This window comes from Chlamydotis macqueenii, chromosome 7, assembly GCF_036417535.1.
Source record: "Chlamydotis macqueenii isolate bChlMac1 chromosome 7, bChlMac1.mat, whole genome shotgun sequence".
Lineage (NCBI taxonomy): Eukaryota > Metazoa > Chordata > Aves > Otidiformes > Otididae > Chlamydotis > Chlamydotis macqueenii.
Genome location: NC_141562.1, coordinates 1,862,168 through 1,888,258, shown reverse-complemented (window position 1 = coordinate 1,888,258; position 26,091 = coordinate 1,862,168). Strand labels below are relative to the sequence as shown.

General features: G+C 37.4%; 1 protein-coding gene across 3 annotated transcripts in view; it reads right to left on the bottom strand.

Moving 5' to 3' along the window:
- The window catches only part of KAT6B (lysine acetyltransferase 6B), a 112,564-nt gene continuing 86,473 nt past the window's right edge, over positions 1-26,091 (bottom strand). For all 3 annotated transcript variants that reach the window (XM_086752279.1, XM_086752280.1, XM_086752281.1), the window contains exons 13-17: positions 10,530-10,761; positions 8,210-8,369; positions 7,341-7,607; positions 5,781-6,090; positions 1-3,901 (exon numbers count right to left, since the gene is read on the bottom strand). In XM_086752279.1, coding sequence (XP_086608405.1) covers positions 1,416-3,901; positions 5,781-6,090; positions 7,341-7,607; positions 8,210-8,369; positions 10,530-10,761 — 3,455 coding nt within the window. In that variant the 3' untranslated portion in view covers positions 1-1,415. The remainder of the gene's footprint in view (positions 3,902-5,780; positions 6,091-7,340; positions 7,608-8,209; positions 8,370-10,529; positions 10,762-26,091) is intronic.

Here is a 26,091-nt window from a genome sequence, read left to right as displayed (position 1 = left end):
TAAAAATGGCTCATCATAATTTATTTTATGTTAAAATGTACAGCTTGGGGGGGGTGTTGTTTTTTGCAGTTTTTATTTTTGTTTCTTGGGTATTTTTTGTAGTTTTTCTTTTTTTTTTTCCTTTTTCTTTTTTTTTTTTTTAAGTGACTGACTAAAAAGATAACAGATAAATACAAGAGTGTCACTGGGTCCTATTTTTACATGTATCAAGCCTCTTCTGTTCGGCCCTTACAGTCACTCTGTACAGGTACAAAGGCTACAAAAAAGGAAGCAATATAAACAGACACAAATAACTTTTGCCTTTTTACATGCGATCTGTAAGCTTAGTTTGAGCTATTCACAAGCTACTGCTCTATTTTTTCCCTTAAAAAATAACTCCAATATTTTATAAAGATAGAAAAATCTACAGATGGAATGAAAATGTAAAGTTAGAGGCATTTCCATAAAATAGCAACTTTACACCAACTTCACTACTTTTTTTTTAAATCCTGCCAAGTATTTGGACATATATGAAAATGTTTCAAAACTTGACAAATAAACACTGAGATGTTTCAATCAACAACAACAAAAAAAACCCATAACAGTATTTATAAAACAGAAAGCTGCCTTTTTTCCTACCCCAGCCCCAAAGAAACTGGTCACAAAAATGGAAAAGAGTCTCAACTTTACACTAAACATACATCAATAAAACCCTTTGAACTAACCAAAATGTGAATAGCTTTTGCAGCTTTTTTAATTATTTTTTACAAGTTTTATAATTAACAAAAATATAGTTCTGTTTTTTTTACCCCTCAAACTAGGGTAACCTAATCAAGGCAAAAAAATTAAGAAATGGCTTACTGTTAAGCACAACACTTGTACAGTACTACAAAATGCACTGTCACTAACAAAGACATTAGCGGCATGCGGAAGTGTCACCTTCAGAAACAAAATAATACAATAAAAGAACTGCTAAAAGGCATTTACATGTGGGGAAAGGAGAGAGAAAAAGCTCACGATCCAGTACTGTCTGATAGTTTTGGAGTCTATTTATCCACATTTTTTAATGGGAGCAGGCACATAAAATGGCTCTGAACCATCAGCTGCTGTGTAATTGCAGTTCATAGAAAGAGTTCTTCCTTTCCAGAGAGCTTCAAGCTCAATGAAATAAACAAAAAGTGGAAAACCACCTAATTCCCCCCAAAGAAAAGAGAAGTTAAACCCCACAAAGTTAAAAAAACCAAACCAAAACAAAACAAGAAATAAAGAAAAAAGAAAAACTTGTATAAGGCTTTCTGCTGCATACAGCTTTAAAATGGTGCCAACAAATGTTTTTGCATTCACACCAATTGCTGGTTTTGAAATCATACTCTCCAAAAGATATTTGTGCAGATCAATCCAATATGCCAGTTTGGTAGTCTGTCTCTCCAAAGGGCCTACCTTCTCATGTAGGATCCATTAAGAGACTGCTTAGACATGCCTGTATTCATGTAGCCATGATGCCCCGGAGGAGTGTACATCATGTTACTGTGGGGTGCTGTCTGCATTGGCTGCTGTGCATATGGCTGAGTACCCATCATCCCCATCTGCATCTGCATCGGGTACTGGGGTGTTTGATTCATATACCCATGATTACTGTGATATCCACTATTCATCATCGGCTGGGACATACTGTAACCATTCATAGCATTAAGGGTATTCATATTCATGTTAACTGAATTGACATTATAAGCTGGGGCTGGCATCAAATTTACACTCATGTTCATACCACGCTGCATTGTTAAGGTCCGGGCAGGCCCCTGCATGGCCACAGTCTGTGAAGCACGCCCATAAATTTGTGGCTGATGGGCTGCAGCAGCAGGTGGCAGAGGCGTGGATTTGGTTCTTACAGAAACATGACCTTTGCTGGCCATCTGAGTCTGCAGTCTTTGGGTGTGGGATATTCCAATATTCGATGAAGTCATATTACGCTGCAAAAGGGGAGGTGGCAAATTCATGGGAGGAGGAGTAAGGTTGGGGGGAGGGGTCATGGTAGCCTGTGCTTGAGGTCCTCCAGGAACAGCATGTGGAGACTGAGAAAGCTGAACAAGCCCTGTATTACTTAAAGGGGTGGACAAAGAGGCACTGTTTGCATAGGAAGTTACAGCAGCTGAATGGCTGTAAGGCAAAGAATGATCCATAAGCGTGTTCGTTAACTGTTGCAGTTTGGCAAGGCTGAAGGTGGCAGATGGCTGTGAGTAATGCCCCGCTCCAAATTCACTCTGCCCCATTCTTTCATATAATCCAATGTTGGCATTGCCAGTCTCGGGGATTTCAGTTAACTGCATAGGTGGTGTAAAATTAGTGGCCATGCTGCACTGGGATAATTGTTGGTTGCTGCTTGGAGGCCTTTCAACAACACAACCTTGGGGAGATTTTACATTACAAGTGGGAGGAGAGTTGATGTTTGTTTGTTGCATCATACTGCAGCTTCCATTCATGTTAGACATCTGCTGTGTCACTGCACAACTACTCTGTGTTAGGTTACTAGATGTAAGGCTACTGTATGAGCAACTGTTTTGAGAAGAGCTGTTTCCACAGATACTACTACCCATTGTAGAATCGTAACTGCTTGGGTTTTCATAGTTTTCTGTTGTGCTCTCAATGCTCCCTAAGTCACTAAAACCACTATCCACAACTTGTTGCGAATGATCAGAAACTGAGGGAACATCCATCATTGGGCTGGTCTCCATGTTCTGCAGAGACGGCACAGAAATGGCACTTTGATCTGGGCTGATCTGAGCATAGCTGTTCTCTAAAGGAGCAACATTTGGACTATTAACAGAACGAACTGACTGGCTGGGATGAGAGTGCACAGACGAAACCGGACTACTGTGGTCAGACTGCTGACAATCATCCAATGTGGTCATTTGGGGACTTTGGTCATTGTGAGTATAGCTTTGCAAACTTCTACAGGCCTCTTGAGTCTCTGCACAGTCCTGAAATGTATCTTCATGTTCACTTGCTTCTTGGGTTAGAGACTGTACTGCTTGAACTGTCTCTGAATCAATCTCCATGGTTTCAGTACTCTCTCCCTTGAAATTGGAATGTAATTCCTCACCAGCTTTTTGGTCCTGATTGTTATCTGTATGATCATCATCAGATTCAGGCACTGGTTCTGAATCTGTAGCAAGTTGTTTCTGGCCACCTTCACACTCATCAGCTGGAAGGTCAACACCACAATCCATTAAGTCCTCTTGATTTGAATTACCAGTTTGAACACTTACGTCTAAAAAAGATTGCTGTGTTTCCAGCATTTCTTTGAAAGCTTCACCAGGCAATTCCTCTTTCTCCACTTCTGTTGAACCCATGTGGCTATCGTCTTCATCATCTGCATCATGATCCTCATTGTGAGAAGGTTCATCATCCTCCTCTTCCTCCTCCTCCTGATCATCCAAATGTACTGACTCGTCTTTTTGCTGCAACACCTCTTCTGCTTTGTCTTTTTCTTGATCTTTTGAATTGATTCCATCTTCTTCTACATTCCTTTCTTCTTCCCCAGCTTTCATCATATCATTTTCTTGTTTTTCAAAGGATTCACTGGGTGGATGCAGAGGTTCGGGTTCTACCTCTTTTACCTCATCATCTGGTGGCAGTAATACTTCAACAGGCTCTTTAACCACTTCCTCCATAACAGCAGTAACTGAGCAGGGCTTGTCTTCAGCTATTTCCTTTTGTTCCTCCATGAGCACCTGATAGTCAGGCTCCATAGGAGTCTCAGGTGGAGTGTACAAATTAAGTTTAAAGCCAGGTTTTCTTTCTTTGCTTTGCCTCCATTTAGATGGACCGCGCTTAACTCCTTTGGGCCAACCCTGCTTACTCTTTAAAGTTTCAAGATTGTCTTTAGTGCTTTCTTCCAATACAGCTACATCCTCTGTATTATCTTTGGGAAGCAACAAATAAAGACAAAAGAAAAGTCTTAGCTTGCACAAACTAATCAATATTTTAAAACATAAACCCAAAAGTAATTAATAAATTCAAAATGGATTAAGAAACTCTGGAACAAGAGTTATGAACAGATCTCAAACGACAATAGAATGACATATCATCTACAGCTCAAACACACTTAGAACAGATATGTGAAGTTCTTGTTTGGTGGCCTTTTAACAGGGACCATCAGAACCACCAGTTATAGACTAGAAGAATCCTAGAGATTTAAATCACAAGACATGTGAACTAAAGCAAAAATATTGTTCAAATATTTGATTATCAATCTTTGGTTTTAGAATAGAAGCATGCCATCACTTTATATAGACATTGAGCTAATGCATATTCATCTTTTTGACAGCAATAACATGAGAGTCTGGAGTTTCCTGTTTGACCGTTCCAGAGGACAAGTCATAGTAAGTATATAATCATGCTTTACTACTAACACTGAAAAAAAAAAGGTGGTTCATTCTAGTATCTTCTTATGGATAGCATATCATGACAGAGCTCACAATATGTGACAAAAGCCAAAAGGTAACTGAAATTAAACACAGAGTGTGTCAGAACACTAAATTAATCCACTGACTACAAAAAAAAATTACCCAAACACATTTACTCCTTTCCTTTCTCCCCAGATAACACTTACATATACACCAGTAAAAGAGAGAATTCTCAGGATGTAACGTGCTGCACTTGGGAGTGTAATGGTGTCAGTGATACTTCTTTGCCAAGTTCTGCCTCTCACTGCAGTGTTAAGACACTCCTACAGTCAATTAATGTGATGACATGGTCCATGGAGAAATATACAGTATCAGTCTAGTTAAAGCAGTGCAAACCTGACTGCTGTGACATAGCTGGAACACTCTGAATTCGCTACTATTAGTTTAATTCATTTCCATTGAGAAGCAGGAAAAAGCTGTAATATTCTACAGTGCATGACCCCTCAACTGAGGATTGCAAAGATTAAACTTCCTAAACAATTATGAAATACTAAAACAGTACCCACTGGCTTCTTAGAGAAAATATATAGATCTGAGAATCCAGTCATTCATTCTGGAATTAAAACAAATAAGCATAATTTGATAGCCAGGAGGTCAAGGGATGAGTATACGTTTGGAATAGGTCATTAGTAGTTTCACTATCCATCTTTTCGCTTTTCTGCCAGGAAATATCTTTGAACTCAAACTAGATAAGCAGCTTTAAAATATACAGTTAAAACTATCTCTCTCTCCTGTGGGGAAAAAAAAAAAACAGAGAACTCAGTGCTGAGGATATATTGTGCTCCAAAAACAACAAACATTTCATTGAACTACCAACAATGCTGAATAGAAAAATATTTATTTAAATAAAATCTTACTTTTTGCTTGTATCCTTTACCAAGGATACAAAACCAATATTACACAATATTCCAGTGATACCCCCTGCTCTCTTGAGTATGAAATGCCCTGTTGTAGTGACATAAAAGTTGGTTTTGGCAACATGACAAGGACTGCAGTGCTTCAGACTGGAAAACATTTGTTTTCTGAACACAAAAAATAGATTATAGTATTAACGGTTCAGGAACAACAAAAGTAGTAAAGGCAACAGAAACAAAACAAAAAACAGTCTGAAGCCACCACAGAATTCTAATAAACTATGTGAGATTAAGGGCTCCAGTGGCACCTCTAAGCAAAATGTATTATTAAGATCGTATGATTTAAAGGTCAGACTGTCTAAATACCCCTTGGTGTAAATTTCCAAATTTATCACAAAAATAAAGTTGTGATAAATGAACTTCCTTTGAAGACCACCCAACAAATTCATTTTGTGAAGATACAAGAACATTTTCAGCTTACTTGTACAATTGTCATCACTCCTGTAGCAATGAATCTCTTTCTCTTCCTTGTTTTGCTCTGCCTCCTCCTCCTTCTCCTGTTTCTGCGGCCCAGGTTGATACTCAAAAGCTTTTCTAATCACAGGCTTCAAGTCATCACCTTCCCCATCCATCTCAAAGGTAGGTTCCAGCTGCGGCATGGGACGCTCCTCATCTGAGTTATCAAATGGCTCATTCAACACCTCTGTTGTTTCAGAAATTGTCTCTGTTGTAACACTGCTATTAATCCTTCTGCGTTTACGGCCCCTTTTCTTTTTCAGTATGAAAGGTCTCTGAAAAATAATTGCACAAATAGAACTCTTCTTACATTCCTGTTAGTTAGCTGACTCTGGACACTAATACATTTTTGTAAAGTGAGTTTACAATAATCTCTTTACTCATTGAAAAAAATACCTCACATTGCATCAAATTCAAATGTAGACAGAATATAAAAGTCAAACATCTAAACAAATAAAATAGGTATGTATCCATATATGCACACAAACCTTTCTGTAGGTGAAAATCAAGACTAGAATTTTCTTCATATTGTGACTTTTACCTTCTTCTGTCAAATAATATTCACAGTAATATTACATAAATTGTACTTACAGATTTTTCCTCTGCAGATTTATAATTCCCCAACAACCTTAAAAAGTATCAAAGTTTATTCTTCTACATTTCTAGTTTCTGCTATTTTAGAAATAAGTACGTACATAGAAAAATGGATAACAGCAAATGATGTACACCTCAAGCCTCATATGGGTCTCAACAATATGCTAAAAGAATCCTGCAGTTGGCTGTTATAAAGAAAAAAAACCTGTTTGACAGTTTATTTTTCTATTATTATGCATTCTCACAGATTTATAGTTACTTTTAAGGTTGTTCATCTGAAGTATAAACAAAGGGACAATCCAATTCCCTAATTCTCATCAGAGATCATGTAAATACATACGCTAAGGTGAGTGCTTTAAAATTTTGGGATGTTTAGTTTACTAATTTAAACCATTCAAATAGTTGATTTTTCAATGAAACTAAGAATTACGTAAACACCACAGTGACCAGAATTTAACATTTAAATCTCTTGGAAATTACAAGAATATGGGTAAAAAAACCCTTTTGTTTTAACAGCATTTGCTTTTGAAAAACAGTATTCCCTTTTAAGGAGTTCCCATATTAAAAACAATAAAAAGAAAAACCATACAAACTGGGCTCCATCTTAAAATGAAAAAAGGAAGAACCATTTAAATAACGAACCAATACCGATGCCAAACAGCAGAGGGCAATCACTAGTTTAAAAATTAAGAGGAAATTCTGATTTTTTTTTTTGTGTCACTAATATCTCACAGGTCTGTGAAAAATTCCCAACATACGAAACTGGATGGAGGTGAAAAATAGAAGACGAGTTGTTCAGTGTTCAAACAATACAGAAAGGATTAAAATAGTCAAATAGATGTTTGGAAAAAAAACAGACTTACTTCGATGACAACAATTTGATTGAAATCAGAGATGAATTACTTTAAACCAAATCATTGAAGTAACACACCTTTCTTTTTATGGCCAGTGACTGTGGCTTTGTCAGCAGTGGAGGTGAACTCTGCTGATTCTCATCGCCGCCATCCTCCTCGCTGCTTTCCTTAGATTGCTCTGTGGATTGCCCTCGCTCCCCCACCATTGCCACACTTTCTGGAGATCGCAAATATTTATTTTTAGATTGTATTTTTGCAGGTGATTGCCTACTATTTGTTCTTGTGGAGAATATTTCTTGCTCTTCCTTTTCCCAGCAGCTAGCTTGTTCCATCAGACGCTCAGCCTGAAGGGTTGAGGTTAAAATAACGGGTCACTGAAATAGCATTTACTTAGCCATGTCCTTTATGTTCAGCTAAAGAGTTACAATAAGTCAACCCCGATTAGCACTGCTGGCTAACCTAGCAACAAAATTTCAGCTGAATCATCTAGTAGCTCCTTTACAACAGTTAGGATAACAAACCAAAGAAGATTGCATTTCATGGGATATTTAGCACTATTAATGATGCAGCGAATTGATTTAAGTCCTTTAGCACTACATTACATGCCCACTGACATGGATCACTTTAAGCAAGTTCATAACACAAAGAATCGATTGACACTGCAGCCCCTGAGCTCTGCACCAAATTTGATCTGATTACATGCCCTTCGACTACCTCAAGAGTGATAAATACAGCTCCATGACAAGTGATTCATGTTTTAAGTTTTCATATTCATCCTCCCAAAGTTACCATGTCTTGCTGCACAGCTTCCAAAAATTGTGCATTACAATAACAAAGCAGTGGTCAAAGTTAAAACTGCTCTATTTAAGACAGCCTAATATTGAATATTCACAGTGGTGAAATCCAAAAGGAAGGGAAATTCAGAACAAGAAGTTTCAGCCATTACCTCCTTTTCTGCTTCTCTCTCTTCTTCAGAAACTGCAGCATTAGAAACCAACAAAGGAGTCCACCTCAAGCTTTCAGGATCTACTTCGTTGATACGTGGATTCGCTTTCAGTTTCTCCATATGACTCGAAATCAGCTTTTCCCTCCTAATAATTACAAATCTATAATCCAATAAACAGTAATTTATTTTAGAAAGTGATCACCTAAAACAACCTTCCTAGAGTTTAAATCCTTTGATAACCTAATAACCTGTGAAAACAGATCGGTTAATAAATGGATACATCAAACAAAAAATATCATCTGACACACATAAGATAACACGCTTACACTACTGACTGTTTACTAAGAGGAAGCAAGGATACAACTGTTTATGAAGTGAAAGCGTGATACTAAACATCACTAGGGCAACAGAGGAAAGTAAAGGTTTTACAGTTGACTACTCTAAAACCATGCAAGAGGTTTCGTGTTGGCGCTTCAGTCACTGCCAGAACAATTTCCAATTTTAATATAACATGCCAGTATAAATAGAAAACTCTGTGGATCATCAAGTAAAGAGTGAGCAAGTCATTAATATTACAACTGAAGATGGCAGCTAACTAGACAAGAGAGCAAGTTAGAAACCTAGGTTTTGTAATGAAGCATCAAAGTGTATCTTAGTCCTATGCTGATGCAGTAGCAAACAACTTTCTAAACACTATGAAATGAAGTAGCACATCAAAACTAGCTAAAGACTAACAGAATAGCACAGTATGCTAATACACAAGCATATATCCCAAAGTCCCCTGTTATAAAGAACTATACAATTTTAAACAATAAAACCTATGCTGGGTTTTTTTAGCAAGGATTTAAAATGCTGTAAAAAATCAGGTAGGTTAAGTGACAACATTGCTTTTCACTGAGAGAATGCTTTTAAAAAAAAATCAGATCCAGGTGAGCCCTTTTCACAGAATTGTGACAAACTTCATTATATGTAAGAAAAACTAACAAAATGTAGGAAATCATAAGAAGCCATACCCAATTCCTAAGGTAAGTTTCTTGGAGGAATTTCAAAGATATGACTTCTTTTCCTGGCTCAGCCACTGACCTTCTGGATACCTTTAAGCAGGTCAGTTCATGTCCCTGTCTAAGCTTTACTACTTTGTGAAAAAAGACTAATTGACCTTCTTCACAAAGTATTTTGAATTCTGTAGATTAAAAAAAAAAAAAGTTTTTAACTGGATGTCAGTACTCAATTCAGGGCTTATAATAATTTGTGACGGGGCAGAAGCTGCATATAAGTAATGAATACATATTTGATTATCCCTTAAAATGCCTTTGTCCCATCAGGTTGTCCATAAAGCACCCTAGAAAGTAAAAGTTTTAATGCAATGACAACACTCCTTTTACTACTCTCATAACATCATCCTATAAGCCAATCTCCTTTTTGAAGACTTGCATTCCTGCTAGTTCAAAACTTACTAATTTTGAATACTAGTCTTGCTGCACACAAAAGTTACCGAGGCTGAGCTATTCCTGATCTTCATTTTATTTTTTGGCAACCCACTGTTTGTAAAGCAATTTTGCTAAATTATAAAGTTTTATGATAGGAATATCCAGAATTAAGAAAAGAATTAAGAAGCTCTTCAGAAGCACAAAACCCACTGAAAGTCATTTAAGGCATTTTTGCAGGGGGCAGGGAAGAGAGCCCAAACAACAAAAACAATCCACTTAAAAGCTAAAATATCAATCACAATCATTAAGAAAGAAGATATTCACAAAACAGGAACTCATCTTCCCGGTTACTAACTTTCAACATTGATCATAACATTAAACAGAAACTTTAAAAAGTCATTTGCATTCCCACTACCTTGGGCAGGAGGACTTCATGTAGAGCTGATCTGTCCCTCTGGCTGTGTTAATTCAGTAATAATTGACACAGAGAATGTGGAGAGAGAGACTGTCACCCACAAAGCCAAATTTTTCCCTCACTGGTATTCAAAATAACGTATTTGTAAAGTGAGAGCTGGGAATTGTACTTACGAAGGATGATACTGAATGAAAGAAAATTCTTCACTGAAAACATTTCAAGCTGGTCGCACCCTCCTACTAACTATTAGCATGAAAGAGAATTCAAAAAACCACCATTTGTTCAGGGAGAAAAACGCTTTATGTAAGACCTCATTAACAAGACCCAGCTGTACTGACTTCTTCAGTAAGATGGCTATCATTCATTTTAAAGTCAGAATTTTACACAAGACATTTTTCCACGTAAATTGTTTTGTAAGCAGAGAAAGTGAATGTTTCGCTTCAGTATTTTTAAAACTTTTACAAGATTCACTGACCTATCTTCTCTCTTATCTATCATGCTATGCTGCTGCAGGGTTGTGGCAATATCATGTGGACACATTCCAGTAGCTCGGCTCATTCCTTTGATGCTGATTTGTTTTTCATGGTGGCAGTTAAGGTATTCTAATATGACACTTTTCCAGTAAGCCAAGTACGAGAGACGACCCAGATCAGACAGTGGCTTTTCAGGGGATCCTGCTTGACCCTCTCTTCTAGAAAGTAAATAGCCTAGAAGGAAAAGAAACAGAATACCTTACTGAGATAACAAAACTAAATAATTTTAACTACTTAAGAAAGCTGGTATTATTAGAAAGATAAGCATGACTGATTATAGGTAACTCTTGCAATTAAAGAAATCCTACTCACAAAAACAGACTGGTTTATAGTGACACAGATAAAGATTAAATGCTTGTAAGAGACTCGGATCTTATGTTATGGGAATCAAACATTTACCAAACCCCTCCTTCTGATCATAAAGCAAGGAAGAAAGAAAAAGCCAACACATTTCAGAACAGGTCTCATCATACACCGTCTCATTTAGAACTACAACTGCCTGTGCTTTTGAGAAACTTACACCTGAGTTACATCACTGAAGCTAAGCAATTTCAGAAGAATCTCAAGAGGACGTGTCATGGGTAATATCAGTCAAGACAGTTTTCTTCAAGAAGCCCCAGGCAACTTAAGTTTTTGATTAAACAGTTGGTTGTTGTATTTCAGAGGTGACATATAATTCACAAGTTGAATTACTAGGAGAATTACTTAGCAGAAATAATTAAAAAATAATCTCCCTTAATTCATGTTTAAGAACATTCACATAATTCCAGCTTGCAGTCTTCAAGACAGTAACCGATAAGCCATTACACAATAAACCACCTTCATTTTATATTCTGTGTATGTTGTAAGTCCTTTTTAACTCTCTTCAGCTTTAATAAGCTTTTACAATTTAAAGTAGAACACACCTGCTTGGAGATAACAGAAGTCTGGTATTTGCCACCATTAAAACTAATTCAAGAGAAAGTAAAAAATAACACAATTAATAACACACATCCTTTCACTGTAATTCATCCCTCCATTATACATATTCTGCACTGAGCCTTTACGAACACTAGCAAAACATGAGTCTTAGACACCAGGCTTAAAAAAATGCTTATTCCACCATAAGCATAGAGATTATGCTTCTGGAATTACATTACCCAAAGTCATCTGGAATCCATCAACATACATGGTTCTTTTGCATTTCAATAAAAAAAAAAAAAAAAAAATCAAAGTATTTAAGACTAAAGTTGGAAACCTTCCTTTTATTTCTCAAAGATTGCTTTAAAACATATCTAAATACAGCCATGTCACATTTGCTAAGCAAATCCTCCTGACTTCCAAAGTTTCTCCTAATCAAGTTAGCTATAAAATTGAAAACATACTATTGATATCCAGCTTTGCGTGAAGCAGTGGCTGTTTCCTTATTTTGCTGTATGCTCTACCACATACAAACTGTACACACACATATCTGGTTTCTTAATATAAACAAAAATATGAAATGCACACATACATACATACACATATATCTACTCAGCCTGTAACAATGGTCTTTCCTTTTTCAGGGGCAATACAAAAGGTCCACAACAGAATTCGGAAAATACATATGCACTGGTCATCATACTCTAACCTCCAGTTTAAATAAAAAAGTTTACACAGAAAAGCAGACATCCTACTACATTCCAAGTGATCAGTAACAACACAGATATTGAAATAAGTAATGTACTCTTATCATAAATTGTGCTAATAGATACGAATTGTAGAGCTTCAGGGGGAATCCCACATCTGCCTACTTTTACATAGCACATAAAGCCTGCCTACATCTGCATGGTACCACTGGAAACTCAGCAAGTAAATTTATTCTGTTTTACAGAAGATACACTACTTTAAAACTTTAGAAAAGGAAGGTGTTCTAACATTTGAAGTTGCAGATATTAAATTTATTTTATAACTAGATGATACATCTTAGTACTACATGTAAACGTTGTTGACAGGAAAAGCCAAACTTCACATTCAAAAGCACACTGCATCCTAATTAGTTTGAAGGTAAAGAATTGTTGTTTTACTTCCAACTGCACAAGAAGAGACCTCCAGCGTATAGCCTATTCTGCATAATTTTAGATAAAGCTTCAGTTGTACCAAGAAAGAATTCTGGATCAGCTTGTTTACAACATATCAAGATAAGTTTTATAGTAAGATGTCATTGCCTATAGAAAAACATGCAAAACTGTAGCAGTACAAGTAGTGACAGAAGTCTCAACACAGGAAAAGAGAGGGAGAGTAACCTAGATTTCTAAAATAAATCCATGAGGAGAATTCGCTGTTGCTTCAAGTAACTTTACAGTTTAACCTACCAACTTCACATTCAAGAAAACTCGGGCACTATCAAAAAGTGTCTGTAGGCTATCTGCAAGATGGGGATTTAATTCTTGTATTTCACTATACTTTAAAATTACTTTGACAAGAAATTTCTTTCTCCATTTCCATTTCATCATACATAATGGGCTGTAACTATACTGTCTTGACAAACATCTTATGAGGCTTAATAAGAAACTAGTATCAAGAGCATGGAATCATTATTCAGGCAACCACAAGTAGCTTTAAGAGCTTTACTAGTATATTCTTGCCTATCAGATCCTTCCAATGGCTGGGGACTTAGAGACTAGTTCTTAGTGGTCATTTTCACATATTTTTACTCTACATTAAAGCAGTGAAACTTCACCTGTCAGTATTCTGTCAGTATTCTCCTACCATTCTATAACATAACCTATGCTTATCCAAGATACTCACATTCTATAGGATCAAAAATACAAATCAGAGGTAACAGTCTCAGTTACATGTAGCGAGCACTGAACGGAAAGTTTCTCTTAACAGATTCTGTGATTTGAATGACATCTATTAAATTAAACTTACCAAAGAGACGCCAAATAATTGATCTAAGTTGCAGGTAAATAAAAAACACTGATCTTGATAGCTCGTGTATCTATCCTGAAGCATCTGAAATGAGTACAATATGCCCCTGTTAAACAGATACCTCCAGTGTCATTGTGTCTACCTAATCTTAATAACGGATAGCCTCAACTGGAAACCTGAAAGAACTTTCTTAAACTGTAACCCCTGATACCAGACTATGAACAGCAACATTCAGAGAACAGAAAATAGCTCCTCCCCACCCACTTCCCAAGGGTAAACAAGTCAAACTCTATGTTACACAAAAAAAACCCCACAATAAAATATAAGACCTAATCGAGATGAACAAAGAGTTGTCTATCTCATCTTCTGGGCATATCAGCGATAGTATCACAAAATTAAACATTCAAAATCCCATTAATGATGTTTATTTCTTGCCTTATCTCCAGCCTTCATAGTAAAGCAACATGCCACATGTGATATACAGCTTTTGATTTTTGACATGCAAACCTCCCCAGAACCACTAAGGTTTTATCTTATTCAAGATTTAAAACAATGATAAGAAATTCAATCTGAGAAAGGGAAAGTTAGTATAAGATGCATATATTTTATGCCTTCAACACAAATTTAAGAGATACCAGACATTAAAACACACTTATAAAGAAATTAACTTGAGCAGTATCTTGTAATTTCAGTTTACAGCATTCCTACTGTAACTCCCCTGAAATAGCTACAGCAGAGTCCACAACACACTGAAGTGAAAACAACAATTTCAATACATCTGTGCTACTCTCCAGAAACTTTCAGTTAGTTAACTACTGATTCTGTTATGCTCAGTTCTGCCTCTCCAAACAAATGGAATCAAACAGATGTGTACCATCCTCACACTTTTTGGCATTTTCTAAGAACTTGATAAGAGTTGTTAAGTATCACTGCTTGCAAAAGCAAGCAGCACAGAGTTCATCCTCCTCCTCCATTCACCGCATTTACATGTGTCACTAGCATTAGTCTTTACTGTCATGCCCACTAATATGCCTGGTATTGATATGAGGTGAACTGATTTGTATTACTAGCTCTCTCCTGAAAAATCTTCTAAAAATCAGGATCATATCAGCTTCCTTTCAGTCCTACGGCACAAAAGGTTTATGCATACTTCATGTTACAAACTGCCATAAGCAGCTGTTTCATTATTAAGTCTCTTCCATCTCCAAATCCCCAAAACACATCCTTCTTTCCCTGTCATACACACTTCCAAACTTCACTACCTGAACTTTCTAACATTAAGCATAAATATCTCCACAGTTTTATATAAGGCAGATGTGATTTAGCTTGAGGCAGTTGAATTGAATTTTATCTACTGAAGAAATACACTTGTCCCTTTGCTTTTACCATGGGAGCAAAGGCAGGCTAGCCCTTCAAAGGTTTAAGAAGACAGAGATGCAGATTATAGAGGCCAGTGACATAGGAAGAAGCAGCAAACAAAGACACTAAACAGTTGAACTGGTATACTGAGAAAGATCAAATGAACAAACTAAAATTGACAGAAGGAAGTCAAATTAAATTTGAAGATATTCTTTAAGGACTTTCCTGCAACCTGTGTGCTCTCTAGAAATACCTTATATTCTATAGCAATGAACAAACCAATTCATCACTTCATTTCTGATGAATGGTCAAAGAGATCTAGCTAAAAAAAGTTCCGTTCCTTTGCGTGTGTTTAAGTTTGACCACAATCATTATAAAGCCATTAAGTTCTCAAGTAAGCTAAGTACTTTAACTTGATTTAAGTAAACCACAAAACCTAACCCCCTACTCCTGTCCTCCCTTCCCTTCAGCCCATTTGCAACCTGGATGTAGGTGTTTGGAATCACACTGGTTTATGTGCAAGCAAAAGAGCATGGCCACACTGTGGCTCAGTTACACACAGAAGTAGTTAAACTGTGGTATGCATACGGCACAGGAATTAATGAAGACTTTATTAGTGGTTTCTTACTCACCTCGGAAGCAACAGAACTTGGCTAATGAGAAGGTTTTGAAGAAGTATTTTTGATGTAATTATATTTATTATTTCTATTTTTAAAAAACTTTATATCCTAGAACAGTCCTAGAAATGCTGTATTTAATACAAAACACAAAGATTATTTTGTTTAGCTCAAGAATAAGCAATAGTCAGTTGGTTAGCTTGCACACTTCAGGAAATAAGGAATTGTAGTAGGTTCTAAGAAGGTGAAACAGAGGGCTATATTTGGCTTGTAAAATAAGTGTATTAGTCCTCTTTTATGAAAATATCACAACATCTCTTGTAATCTCCAACCGGTAATACAATTGTACATTTTATTGAAAATTCAATGTAGCCAGAGTACAATCCACCCAGACCATCCCAAGGCAGTTTCAATATGATGTACTGCAGAAGATGCCACCAGCTGAATCTCTAGTATCACTTCCTGTGTTTAGTATCCATGTGCTCCCTTAATGGAACATCTGACAGATCAACCTCACCACATGCAATAGACGCTGTGCCATATGCAATGGACACCGTGCCTCCACTCCTTGAACTTCACTGCTTAGAGGTAGGCAGGTTCTTCGAGAACAGCGCCACAAAGAGAGGCACTTCACTCCTGCGAGGTCATCGTGTATGATGTTTAACTATTACTCTGAACATGTTTTTCACTTCATTGCATTGCATCACCATGCATTGCATTGTCTTCAGAAGAAACAGAATTATCAAAAACATGCCTAAAGGGCAAATGGAGTACTGAAACTCGTTCTGTACCTGGACAAGTACTTACAAATTGCCGTTCCTTTCTCCTATGCTACTACCAACAAATTCATGTATTTGTTTTTCACTTACGCAGGTTAAAATTTAAAACAGAGTCTTTGAAGTGAACCCTGATGGTAGGGATTCATGAGTCCTACATTTCAGCTAGGATAGGTTTTTTTTTTGGTGGCTACAAAAAGCTATAAATAATAGTTTACACTGAAAAATCTAGAAGAACTTTATCTGAGAGTCTATGATCTAAGAAACACTTATGTATCAATCACACAAGGCACTGAAGACAAAACATAGTTCTGATCTCATTTGAGAAGTCATGTTCAATATCACTTCCTAGGAAATCAATAATATTAATCTATCTGAACAAGAAAGTTACAAATACTAGTGAAGAAAGTAACTTAGGTTCTTGTAACTGAAACAACTCAGTTTACAAACAAAAAAACCCAAACAAAAAAAATGAAACGAAAAAAGCATTAAAATTAGGATGTGTACTACCAGAGTATTCCTCATCTTGGATCATCCTAGCTGTTCCAGAGAACACAACTCTTCAGTCAAGTTCTGTAATTCAAATCTAGAACTTCACTTTTTTTTTTTTATCATCTGCAGATTAGATTGGCTTTTACCTTAAAGAAAAGCTGCAGTCAAATGCAGTGTTTCTTCCAAAACCAGAACCATACTGGTGGCAGTTTAATGCAAGAAAAGAAGCAGATCTTTGCTTCACTGTAAACACTCATTACAGGGAAATGTTTACATCCTGTTTCATCCCTCCACATTCACAGGATTATTAATAAACCTAACACTCAAAGCTCTCGAATACAAGCAACTCTTACAGAACACAAGAACAGTACAGAAAATGCAATGTAACAGTGTTGTAGTTCAGCCCCGATAGGGAGGGGCTAATTTAGGGGTCCCTAGATTAGAATAACTCCTAAGAATGTGAGCAGTAACCCTACCACTATAACCTATTGGACTTTGAATAGCAGTGGACTTGGGCAAGTAGGAAATGTGTATTCTATTCAGCGGAGTTTCATCAAGACAGCTTTCTCTTGTGCTTTTTAGGCTATCACCTTCCATACTTTCTAGTAAAATTGCTTATCGTCATCATGGTATCTTGCTTCAAAGAGGAAAATTTCCTCTTGTGAATCTTTACTTCATTTACAGGGAAGAAAATTACTCTGCACCTTTTAAAGCACAAAGGATCAAAATTTGAGAGAAGTATCATTGAAAAAAAACATTAATTTATTGCTTATGTATTATAAAACCCACAAAATAGACAACACTGTATTATCACATCTGAATAATTTTCCAATAATTTTTAAACCCAGAAAGTCAGACAGTATTCTTGCAACAAGTAATGACTGAGAATCAGAGTGGAAAATAAGCCATATGAAGAACCAAATAAAAATCTATTAACCTTGGCTTCCAAAATCAAGTCTCTCTTGCCACTGTAATTTGCCTCACAGCAAAATACAAAAGCAAACTTAAATGGTTCCAAACTTGCTCAAGCCTTGCCTGCATAGAAAGCCCATTTCAAAAACAGATTTCAACTTACAAACAGGAATGACATAGCTTAAAATAACTGTCGGGTTGTCAGCTCTCACAAAGTCATGAAACAGCTACTGAGCTGCTACAACATACAGCATGTCATAATAAGGTAAACTGTCACCAGCTTCAGTTTGCCTACAGGACGTGTCATCTGTATGTACTGGTATTCAGCAGCTGAGCTGTAAATGGCTTAACTGCCTGTGAATCAAGGACAAGAGACAACAAAGACAGCAGCACTGTTGCCCTTTTAAGGGACATGCTCTCCAGTCATGCACTAAAGCCACTGCAATGAAATTAATTTGAAGAACTACACAGAATTGCTGTCAATGCATAATTAAACTCCATTTTACCCTCCTGGTCCTGTTCAGCTATACCAACAATAGTAATACAGCACCGATCCTATAAATAGCCTTGAAGAAAGCTGCAAGTGTTGAGTACCACATCATCAAGTCCAGTTCAAAATGTACGAATGCAACAAAGTATTTAAATGACAGCCTGCTGCCAGCACTTGATTTCCAAGCTTCCTAAAGTTTACTTCCAAAGTAAGTTCTCCTACCATGAGCTAATCTAATGCTAACAGTACAAGTTCCAGAAGATGGAATACGTAGAAGTACCTGTAGACAAAATTTATACAGATCTAGAAGCACCTCAGCATTTGTCATGTGACTTATACCAAGTCAAATGCTCTATGATCTTTGTACTATCATGATGATGAAAATCCATTTACTTCACTCATTGCTGTAGTTATTCACTCTTCCTTGGCTTTTTTGAAGACGTAACATCTTCCACCTTTCAGTTTTGAGGATGTTCCCCAATTGCCATGATGTCCTCAATGTCTATAGGGAGAGGTCTCACAATCGTGTCAGTCAGTTCCCTTAGGTGAATCTCACCTGGTCCTATGAGTTTGTGTATGTTCATTTTACTTAAGTACTCTGTAACTTAATCTTCCTCTACCATGGACAGCCCGTCTCTCTGCTCCTTTAGTTCTGCCTCACCTGAGAGCAGGTCCTATCACTGAAAGCCAAGCAAAGAAAGTACTGAGTACCTCAGATCCCTTCTGAGATCCCAGCCACACTCCCATGTTGTCACATGACAGCAGCAGGGCCATATTCTGCTTACTCTTCCTTTGGCTGTCCACATACTTCTAAGAGCTCTCCTTTTGCTCTCCACATCACTGTTTCAGCTCCAAACTTTGGCTTAATTCCATTCCTGCACACGTAAGCAATACCAGTACATTCTGCAGACTTGATTTTGCTCAAATCAGAAGGTCTCCCTGAAGCCTAGCAGGCTTACTGTCATGCCTACTATTTTCATGAACATTAGAATGAGTAATTTTTGCAGTTAGAGGAAATTTTCTCTGGAAATCGGTGTGCCCTGCGCTCCTCTGCCCTTCACAGCAGCCTCTCACAGGTGAAACAAGCTGAAATTCCACACCTTATCCGCTAGTTGCCCTTCTCACTTCCCTTAGGATCTGAAACCCTACTATCTCACGGCCACTACAGCCTGGGCTGCCACTGCCTGTTACCTCCCTGATCAATTCCTCTTTATTTGCAAATAGGAGATCCAGGAAAGCATTTGTCCTAGCTGGTCTTTCTGTAATCTGTGTCAAAATATTGTCCCAAACACCCTGCAGAGATCCGCTGGATTGCTTATATCCTGCTGTGCTGCTCTTACAGCACAGTGTTTCAAGTAGTCCTTGAGAATAAGGACTTCCACTAGCAGATGTCATCCAGTTGCTTGGAAAGTACATCCTCTTACCTTTTTGATGAGGCTATCTATAACAAAAGCCCACCACAGTATTCATGACTGCTGCCCTATCCTCTGATTCTGAGGCATATGGACTTAACAGGCCTATCATCCATCCTGCAGCAGAGCTCCACGCTTCCAAGTCATTCCTTTGAGTAGAGCACAACCTCCTCTCCTTGGCTTACTTGCCTGTCCTTCCTGAAGAGACTGTTATCCATCTCTTGCAGCAGTCCAGTCTTCTGAGTCACCCCACTGCACCTCTGTAACCCCAGTGAGGTTACTGCTCTATGACAGAGCACAGTCCTCTAATTCCTCCTTTTCATCTTCAGGACTTGAGTATTTGGAATAATAGGATCTCAAATGCAGTGCAAGAGGGCTCCCTTCCCCTGCCCACCTCAATCACATTGTCTCCTGCAAACTCTACTCTCCAAAAAGCCCAAGACCTGGACAACTACATATTCCCCTAGAAGTTCTGTCCAAGTTAGTTTCTGATGTGCCAGTGTGGTCATTCCAACTGCTGCCTGTGACACATCATCCCGGTTGTGTTAACTCCAAACAGCTCTCTGGACCCTCAGGACAACCCATTCTGGGCCAGCTGTTCCATTACACTGCCAGGTTTGCATGTCTTGGTCATTGGTGCTATCCATGCATTTCTTAAATAAGAAGCTGAACACAAGTCTACTCTATCTCACTTCAAAACTTCCTACTTGACATGCAACTCGACCTGCTATCTTTCGGTTCCCAAACATAGTTCAATCACCCTCTGAACTAAGGATGCACCAACATGCTCCCTCCTTCTGTGCTGTGCTCCAAAATGCTCATGCTGAATTAAGAACCAAATTATTATTATTATTATTTCTTCTTAACTACTAACACACAGCTCTAAAATGCAGTATATTGTTCCGTTTCCTACGATTTAGTCTGAATATCACTCAGCACAAGACATTAAAACAAATATTGTATCATATTTTACAGCATACTGAGTTTACAGCAAAGGTCACTGCATTTGCATGCTTCTCTATTGTTATGAAAAAGTGAAAAAACACTTTAAAACAATTATGGGTCTCCATGAAGCGTTAAGATAGACAATTATAAGAAACTTAACCAAGAAGCCAATATATTCTGTTATTTAGGATTCATCTTGAAGAACACTTCTGTGATCTTGTATCCAGACAAAGATTGGGGAAGGTCCAACACCTTTATGTTTTCTATATTAACATTGTAGATGCATTTCTGTCCATTTTAAACACTATTTTCCTATCAGGAAGTATTGTCTAGCATGAATATGCTCTCTAAACTATATATACTCGCAGCTATTTAAATAACAGATGACAAACTCACAGGTATTTCAATAAATTGCTTGGTCCAGAGCAATTACATAATAAACAGGAACATTTGGACCTCAAATGCATGGCGCACCTCTGCACCAGCTGTACAGATTAAGTGCAAATAGCAGCAACACATGCAAATTAAGCATCTGAATCATATTGGTTGTTCACCTCATCATGTTATGCACTTAAGCAATCAGCAATGAAGGCCATTGATCTAGTCTATCCACCAGTGAAGTGATATGAAAAACATCACCACTGGCCAGAGCTGCTGGACGGTAGCAAAGGGATAGGAAGAGTGTATTGACATCATTAAAATCAGAGTCAAATAGGAGCAGGTTGCTTGGATCATAAGAACCTTTCCCAATTTTAAACTGAATGTAGCCTTCACACCAGAAGTCTAATTAGAAACATACATACACATTCCATCAGCAAAATGAGACGTTAATGCTATGCTAGCATTCTGGACTTTGGTCTGGTATAAGGGTAATAGCTTTTCCTTATGCATTTTTTAACTTAAACCTGTCAATCTCAGGTTCGTAGTTATGCATGAACATCACAATCACCCATAAAAATGTTTACATACACTTCCACACACAGCAAAGGTATCCCGACACCACTGAAGTAACTCCCATACAGAAGATAGAACCAAGTTAACTTATGAAAGCTTTCCAGACACACTTTACGATGCCAACGCACTGCTGAAAACCCTGAGCAGACAAGAGAGCCGCAACAAAATCAAACGACTGCCAAAAGTTAGAAACAGCTTGAGATCTACTTCTCAGAGGATCCTCGTCATAAAACAGAGCTTTTCTGAAAATCATAAGCAATAGTTTGCGCTCAAAACACTGTCCTTGTGTAACCAATGCTGTTCAACTCGTATTTGTACTTTGTTAATACTTGTGTCAGAAGAAAATGTATTCATGGGAATCTATCCAGAACAAGAGAAGCAACCAGTGAACTACTTGCCCCTGCATGTTCTCAGTTGTTCCCAGTCTCTTTAAAGGCCAGCCCCCACAAATGAATTACTAGACTTGGACAGATGGAATCAAGCACTTCTCCCTTAAACTTTGTTTTGTTTGAAACATAACCAAGTAAAATAAGTCCCTTAATATGGAAAGGAAGAACTTGTAAGTTTCCATGCAATGTTCTGTATCAAACCAGAGATCTGAAAGAACACCAAGTGCTAGTAACTGTTTTTATAATACATCAGTATCTAAAGTCAAGATTGCCCTCAAATCAGTATTTCAAGTTATCCTAAGAGACTTCCTGTTGTCTTATAAAACATCAAATACTTTGTTTTGAAATTAGATGAACAAACTGTGAAGGCACAGGTTCAAAAGGTTAGTCAGAAAAACCAAAAGAGCTGGGTATTCAGAGAGGACAGCTCAATGCAGTTAAGTCAGCTCAATGTTCCAAGTTTAGAGGTATGACCACAAGTGGAAGGCAGAAATAGGCAAGGTGAAAGTGTGAGCTTATTAAGACTTAAGATTCCCAAAACTGTAATTCATGTTACCGGTTTGTTTTTTTTTTTTTTTCTTCCGTATCTATTCTGTCTGCCTCTGACCTGTTCTTATCTATGTCAACGGGAGGAAGGTCAAAGATAGAGGACCTTAAATAGGTGTTAGTACACTCTTTGAAAGCACTTTTGAGGTAGCTTCAAAGGACCCCAATGCCAAGATCCACACAAACACTACAAAAAAAAAGAAAAGCGAGCTGTAACTTGAGATGCTTAGATCAGTGAACAACCTGCTACCTTCTCTTTTCTTCTTTGTCTGGTTAAAGAAAAGCTTTCTTCGTGATGAACAGAGTTAAGCCAAAGATTCTCTCGTTATTGTTACAAGAAATAATGCCAGCTCTCATTCGTCTCCACATCCTCAAGTAAACTCAACACAGGGGGTCCAAAACCTTTAGTTCCTCTACAGAAAGCTTCACAGAAGAGGTTAGAGCTAAACAAATGCCCTTCATGAAGGGAAGGGAAGGTAAAGACGACTGTATTACACTCAGACCGACAAAAGGCATCCTTTGAGTGAATTAATTGGCTAATACTTATTTTACCTGTGGCAGTTGACAGTAAAGCTCTTGAGTGGAGGAGGTTCTGTGTACGAAGTGGACTACTTACAAGCAGAGTGAAAGCATAAGCAAGAGAAAAGGAACTGAAGTACCCTTAAAAGCAAGACTTGCTTGCATGCACAGAGGGCATCAGTCCTGACTACCAACTGGATGAATAAATGTGTCAGTAGGTTAGAAGATCACTAACAAGGCTGGCTGCATTGTTCTCCATTTTATGAGCAATGTTTTAAGTTATTATTTAAATTCACATTTTTAAATTATTAAATAAATTACACTGAACAGTAAACTGTTTATACAACTGTAACTGTTGAATCAATTTCCTTTAAGAACTGCCATTACCTTCTGTGTTTAATATTGACAGCACATGAATATTGTTGTTTAAAATGTATCAAACATGCTCATTAGAAAATATTACCCATTTGCCTTCTTATAGGCTCTACATACTCCTACAAGACTCAATTGACAAGACAGGAAGATGGACTTAGAAGGCTATGCCTAATTATAGCAAGTGAACTGAATACGGCCAGAACCTTTACACGGCACTGAGGCCAACCAGTAGGCATCCATACCACTAAGCTACGACTCTCAGTTGAGTGTTAAGCTGGCTGTTAACATAATTCTCCCAGATTTATGGCTCAGGAAAATTGTTATCACACGTGGAAAGTGACAGATGCTCTGGAACAAAACTGTATCAGGGATGGTTTTAACAGTTTTCAAGTAGATAACCAAGTTCCAGAGCCCAAGAGCTTTTCCTATCATTGTTTTATTCACACCTATAAAAGATAGTCTAGTAGTCCTAAACAATGCAAACAAAAATTAAATAGGAAGTCAGTACTGATAAGTGAAAAGGCATATCTAGGAAATCACTGCAAAACCTGTATTTGGTCAGGTAAGTGGTCATGACACACATACTCCATAAGACGCAACAGAAGATGCAAACTCTGTTTGTCTTTTGTGATCAGCCAAATGTCATAACTGTTCATTTGCTCTACTAAAGCATGCTGTAGAGCAAGGAATTAAGCAAGTTAAGATTTAGAAGAAAGAATCAACAGATGAAGGAGGTTATTGGGGAATCTCATGGCAATACCTGATTAGCCAGCAGATACAGAAACCGTATGATAAAAAAGGGCACATTATCTACCAAGCACTGAACACAGAAACCCCTCTGTTACAGCACACTCAAAAAAAACTAAGTCCAAGACATGGCAATTTGTTAAATAGCTGTTGTTACTCAAAACAGCAGAAAACAAGCAAAAAAAAAAAAATCTTTACAAGAAAGTAAAACTGATAAAGTCATGGCACTGGAAAAGACAGACATCCATTAAGAAAGCCATGACGTCATCTCATTGAGGTGAGATGCCTCACTGTGCCTGAACAACAGGGTGACAGGCTACAAAATACCCGCTTTGCCCACTGACTTGCTGCAACAGAACACTCTGCAATCAAAAGTAGAAATTCCTGATTGCTAAAGATGCACTACTTAATTGCAGTCTGTTTTCAGCCACGAGTCTTCATGAGATGGCTTCTCCTGTTCAGTAATGCCCTATAAAGTTCTGTCCAACAAACATTTGTTTTCATTGTTACCACGTTTGGCCTTGCCTTTTAGCTGTTTTCAATGCTATCTGAAATAAAGATGCTCTTCAGCTAAAACAGTGTTAGCTTCTGTATCTAAAGTGACATGCCCGATTTCTTCTGCAGTTCTGATAAATGTACAGTGTCTTGAAGCTATATAAAAGTGATGCCAAGAAATCCCAAGAGGCTGATTTTCTTGGAATAATCTTAAGTCAACAAAGCTTGATTCAAAATCCATCTTTATTCCCCTCTCATCTAAATCTCAGCTTGACAGAATGTTCCTTATTAGTTATTTAGGAGAGGCCAAACTCATGCCTTCAGGTCAGCAACATAATCAATCATCAAGAAAAGAACATGAAATAAGCAGCAGTATTCAGGCTACCTCACAAATTCACAGCTCCCACAGAGAGACACTTTCAACTCCCTCTTTAGGAAAAAAAAAAACCAAAACAAAAACCAACCAACCAAACAAACAAAAAAAGGCAGGTAATAAAGGGCAGGTAATTCAACCTTTCATTTGGACACAACAGATCTGTAAACACACTAAAAAAATGACCAGAAGATTGACATAGTGTTCTGTATTGGGGTACACAAGTTAAGCCAGTCAGTAGTAAAAAAACCAAAATAACCCAGAATGATTCAATATGGGCCACCAAAGATAATAAATGACACAAGCCTGTTTTATACAGGTCCTTACATTTTTGGTGTTGACTTCGTAAGTACAGTTTGACTAAATATTTTTTCCAATAAAATCTATTTTAAAAATCCTGTCCCTCTCCACCCTCAGCCTCTCATTCTCACCCTCCATTGTCTACCACACCCTCAGCAGTAACAAAACAGTTCTTCCAGGATTGTAGTTTGAGAAACAAAATGTTGAAGGGCTCTTGATTAAAACAAATTTTACCTAGAAAAAAAAAGTCCCAATTCATTCCCATCTCAATTCTGTTTACAGAGCATAGGAGCATAGCAAAGTATAACTGTAAACAACAATTTTTTCAAGTGTGTTTATTCCTAGATTGTGTTTCTGCTATGTTTCAGTATTTGTTAGAGCAAACTGTTAAACATCTTAACATTAGACTTTGCAGTGTAAGGGGTGTTTACACAAAGAATTCATCATTCCAGACATTCTCATTTTTCAAATGTTATTTCTACTTCACATCCATATTTGATAAGAGTATTTATACTTTTAGAAAAGTAAAAGTTCTAATTTTCTTAAAGTCATTTTTCCAAAATATTACTGTAGGGCCAATGTATTCTTTCCCATGACCAGATTAAGTCATTTACACTTTTGCCCTTTTAGTGCTTCTGTTAATAGCCTCTCTAATTGTTTCCGTGTTCAAGTATTCTTAAAAGAAGAAACCACACCATTTGCATACTGTAAAGGCTCTGCTAATTTGCCTCATTCCAGCTTCCTACCAAAAATGAAAGCCCTTCAGTAAAGAAAATGTACCACCTTTTCCAAAGCTCTTCCTTCACTGATATAATACTTTCTCAGAGGCACTGTAAAAACCTCAGGCAGCATTTTTACTCTATTCCACCACTTAATTCCAACATATTTATTGCATTTTAAAAAAAGTTACT